The 4,998-nt window shown below is 48.5% G+C and overlaps 1 protein-coding gene across 1 annotated transcript; it reads left to right on the top strand.

Moving 5' to 3' along the window:
* Positions 1 to 653: 653 nt before the first annotated feature.
* Positions 654 to 3,016, top strand: LOC139799487 (serine/arginine repetitive matrix protein 5-like). The gene is made up of 2 exons (XM_071751527.1): positions 654 to 911; positions 1,137 to 3,016. Exon 2 carries the CDS (start codon positions 1,143 to 1,145, stop codon positions 2,469 to 2,471), a length of 1,329 nt encoding a protein of 442 aa, XP_071607628.1. The 5' UTR covers positions 654 to 911; positions 1,137 to 1,142; the 3' UTR covers positions 2,472 to 3,016.
* The last annotated feature ends 1,982 nt before the right edge of the window (positions 3,017 to 4,998 follow it).

Raw genomic sequence — 4,998 nt, forward strand, 5'->3', positions numbered from 1 at the left:
CCCATCTAACCTGGCCTTCAACACTTCCATCCAAAATTTCCCTGGGCAACCTTTGCCAGTGGTTCACCACCCTCATAGTGAAGAATTTCTTCTTAATGTATAACCTAAACCTACTCTCTTCCAGTTTAAAGCCATTACCTCTCATTCTATCACTCCATGTCCTTCTAAAAAGTCCCTTCCCTGCTTTTCTGTAGGTCCCCTTCAGGTACTGGAAGGCCACTGAAAGGTCTCCATAGAGGTGTCTCTCACTCACCTGGAGATGGCTCAGGGACGTTCCTGTTTACACCACAAGTGCTGGAGAGGTCAGTCACCTACCTGCCCTGAGAAGGGTAGAAGTTTGAAAAACAAGGAGTAGCCTTCAGTGAGAGGCAATTTGTTCTAACTTTTGTTTAGCCCTGAAGTGGTCACACACTGGACTAGATGATTGTTCTAGGGTTCTTCCAACTGCATTCCCTTCTACTACTCCTCCTCTTTTCTTTGCCTGGCAATTAGGAGACTCCAGGAAAACTACCAGAGGGTCTGAGGGTCTACCTGATGCGGCTTCTTTTTCCCCTCCCTCTGAGGCTGAGGCTTGTGTCTCCTCAATACAGTCCCCAACAGTTTTGTGATGTCATCAGAAATTCACAATGACCCCCATGGCATCACCACTCCTTTCAAAGTGTGGGCAGCCCAGAAGGGCCACAGTGCTGCCCTTGTGTGTGGAAGACAGTTGTCTGCAGGCAGGCAGATCAAGAGGCCTCATCCTGCGGCCTCCTTGACAAGGGCACAGAAAGGATCTGCCAAAAAGGGACACCAGCAGGACCTGGAACACTGGTCCCAACCTGCAGCACCCCAACCCTTGAGCTGCTATTGCTGAGAGGCTGGGAACTGCTTTCCTGTCTTCCCACTTTCTGCCTGCACATCTCAGAGAGGTGAGTGACCACCCTGCCTGGAGAGGTAATGGTCCACAGGAATGGTCCTGGTGTCACCCATCTGGCTCATCTGCTCCGGGACAGTCTCTGGCATTTGCAGCAGTGCTAGCAGAGCCCTGGGGCAGAACTGGCACCCTGTTAATGATTCACTTCATCAGCCTTGCAGCTTCCTGGGCGTTACATCTCCAGGGTAGGTTTTGAGCTTTGTATGTCTTCTATTTGTAGCACAAGATGGCACCGGAGGAGGAGTGGGCAGAAGAGGGAGGGAGAGAAGACAGCACAGCTTCTCCTGCTGCCAGCACCAGCCAGGTGCCCCAGGGTGTGCTGCTGGATGACTTCAAGGACAACATCTGCCCAATCTGCCAGGACTCCATAAGCAATGAGGCCCGTGTGAAATCCTGCGGGCATCGTTACTGTTTTCCCTGCATACGGGAGTGGTCCTGCAGGAAGGCCATCTGCCCCCTCTGCAGGAGGCCTTTTAACCACCTCCTCCATAAGCTGGGACCCCACAGCTATGAGCTGCACGATGTCACGCTCTACAAACGAGAGAGAGCTCAAAACCACTCTGCAGAAAGCAGGCAGCAGGGCTCCTCAGGGCTCCAGCCTCACAGAGCTACCAGTGGAGACCATACAGGCAGCCATGCCAGAGTCCCAGAGAGGGACCAAAGCAGATCCCCGAGGCAACACAGTAATGACCATGACAGGGCCTCAGAGAGGGGCCGAAGCAGGGCCCCAAGGCTGCACAATGATGGCCACAGCAGGGCCCTAGGGAACGACCAAAGCAGGTCCACAAGACACCGCCACCATGGCCACACCAGGGGTCCAGAGAGGGACCAAAGCAGATCCCCGAGGCGACACAGTAATGACCATGACAGGGCCCTAGAGAGGGGCCGAAGCAGGGCCCCAAGGCCGCACAACGATGGCCACAACAGGGCCGCAGGGAGGGACCAAAGGAGGTCCACAAGACACCACCACCATGGCCACACCAGAGCCCCAGAGAGAGATCAAATCAGACCCCTGAGGCGACACAGTTATGACCATGACAGGGCCCCAGTGAGGGGCGAAAGCAGGTCCCTGAGGAACCACCACGATGCCCTCAGTTGGGCTCCACGTTCGCAGAGCTACAGCTCCTCAGTGAGCAGGAGGTGGCAGCAGAGTGGGCTGTGGGACACTGCTCACTACAGGGGTCAAACTCTGAGGCCTGAACAGGACGTCGCAGCCTCCTTCAGAAGGGGAGAGCACCACCAGCCAGCGGGCTGGGACAACTCCAGGGAACAGCATGGGAGAAGGAGCCAGTCCTGGGACAGGAGCCAAGCTCGGTGGGAGCGCTCGTGGGGCCACCACATCAGGAGATACTCATGGAGCAGGGACAGGGAGGGTCCCCGTGACTCAGAGAGACGATGGAACAGGTCTTCCAGGCAAGGGTGGGAAAGCTACATGGAGCACTCAGGCACAGGGACCTACAGTTCCCCTGCCAGGCAGAGGTGGAGGAGCAGGCATCCCGACGAGGGGAGAGCGCGAAGCTCTGAACAGGACATCCCATCCTCCTCCAGGAGATGAGAGCACTATCAGCATGGAGGCCCAGATCCTTTGGAGAACAGTGCGTGCCAAGAGATGATTCTGGTGGATATCCCACAGCTGTGCTGGCCCCAGGCCATTGCAGCTCACCCTACCAAGAAGGGGAAATACAGCACTGATACCCTAATGATAGCCTGTGGGGCAGTGCAACAAGCCCAAGCCACAGGAGACCCTTGAGGTGGTGGCTGAGCAGTCGCTGAGGAGACACAGGGATGGTGACAGTGAGACTGTCACAACCTGACTTGTCTCAGCCTCTCGTGACCAACGGGATCAAGGCAGCCCCACCTGCTGAGGAGTGCAATCTGTAGCAGAAAGCTCTCCTGTCACCTCCTCTCATGACAAATCACAGACTCAAGGAGGTGGGAAGGGATAAGATGATCTCTGGAGATCATCTCATCCATGCCCAGATGGAGCTTGGGCTGCCCAAGGCTGCTCCAGTCAGGATCTGATGAAGGGATGGAGCCTCCAGACACCCCTGGGCACACTGTTCCAAGGATCGATAGCTCTCCAAATAAATGAGTTTTGTGTTGCAGTTAGCCAGAGGTTCCTTTATGTCAGTTTATGCCTCTGACACTAAGTCATCACAACTCCAACACCTACTTCTGTTTCTCTATTACATATAAGAGATGTCTTTGAGAACTTTATGCTATGCTGCCTTCTGTCAGGTTCAGGGTGGAACCTGCAGACGGCTCTAAAATACTGAGACACAAAGTTCATTTCTAAGCCAGACTAATGCTGCAGGTAGGTACTGTTACAAGCTCCTGAACCAAAGCTCTGCAAGCTCTCCTCTGTAAGGGGAAGAAAAGAACATGAAATTAAACCTCTTTATTTTTTTTATTTTTTTCCTAAATGACTACAAATTGGCTTGGGGCCCAGATCAGGATTATTATTGCTCTAATGCTGTTGAGTCTGTGCAGAATTGATTTTAAATGTCCCAAATGAACACTATAGGATGGATAGGGGAAAAGAGGGCAGGAGAAAAAAAAATATTTTGCAGGCAAATTCCCCTTGCTTTCAGGGGATGATTCCCCTGAGTGAAACTCATCACTTGCTCCTGTTATTTTCACCCTTGTTTCTGGTCCACACAAAACTACTTCAGAATACAAAAAATCCAGATGAAAATGATGCTCCCAGATTTTACATCAGCTGCAGAAGTGACCCTTTCACAACACTTTTTTTGTATTCAGAATTTCATTATTCTTACAATTTAATAAAACCACCTACAGCAGCTTTCTCATAGTACCACTACAGGATTTAACTGATCAAAACACTTTCTCTCTGTAGAATACTGAAAAGTATTTTCAGGTAGCTGCAATAGACTGAGTCGTGACAAAACTCCAATGTTTAGCAGTTCTCTAAGCTCAGCACAGATGCACCTTTTGCACTGATTAAACTGGCAAATATTAAACAGCAACAATTCTGAAACAGAACTCTGGGTTCTAACACTCCTGATCTGCAGGTGCACATAGCTGTAAGGCTCAAATCTTGCCAGACCACCACAACTTCAACAGGTCAAATCTGGAAGTTAGAATCCAAATGTTTAAAAACATGGGAAAAACACAGATCTAAGCTTATTGCTAGGATAAATGTTTATCTTTATATAGATATACAGCAGAACACCCTTATCATTAAATCTGTTATTCTATCACACAACAAATTTACTCTTAATTCAGAATCCCTTTGATACTAGAAATTGTTCTACATGGAAACAATTAAGCTAAGTAGATAGAGCAATTTAAGGCAGTCCTGAGACTAATCTCAGCAGCAGCAAGGACTACAAGACTGGTCTTGCTCACAAGTACCACGAGTCTATCTGACATATTTGAAAAATTAGCCTACAGCCAACTGTTACCACAGCACAAAGAATTTCCAGGAAAGTAGTCAATTATTTGTGCCAAAGTCACTATACTGAGAACAACCTTTTATCAGCATTAATAGAGTATATTTATTTGCAGCCTGTGTAAATAGTTTTGTAAGTGAAAAGACCCTTAGATAGGACATAAAGCTGCCCTAAAAGCTTCTGAATCTTTGGGTTCCCCATGCAGCTTCCAGAAATCAACAGAAAAAGCATGGAATGAACCAGTTAAAAGACCATTTAATTTTAATTTTTTTTTTTCTCCACAGAATTCTAAATGGCTAAATTAGGAAAGCTCTCACTGACAACAGGAAGGTATTTTATCCATCAGAGTCAAAGTTTCTCATATTTGACCCAGACAGAAGGCAGTTTGGTAATCAGTCAAAATCTAGTTTGGAATTAGTTAAGCCTTTCACTGACTTTTAAAATACTAGCCACAGAGTAAATAATAGATTAAAAGGAAATGCCTGTCTTCATATTTTGTGAAAGCAATTATGATAGATCCACCTCTATCCTTAACTCTCAAGTATTTATGACGCCAGACCAAATTTTCAAAAGCACAGATCCCTTCAGAACATCTCTGATGCTTAGAAGCACGCTCCCTCTAGGAGAAGGTAGCAATAAACAGGTCCAGCTGAGAAGATCAGAGCAGTT

Source organism: Heliangelus exortis, chromosome 9, assembly GCF_036169615.1.
Source record: "Heliangelus exortis chromosome 9, bHelExo1.hap1, whole genome shotgun sequence".
NCBI lineage: Eukaryota > Metazoa > Chordata > Aves > Apodiformes > Trochilidae > Heliangelus > Heliangelus exortis.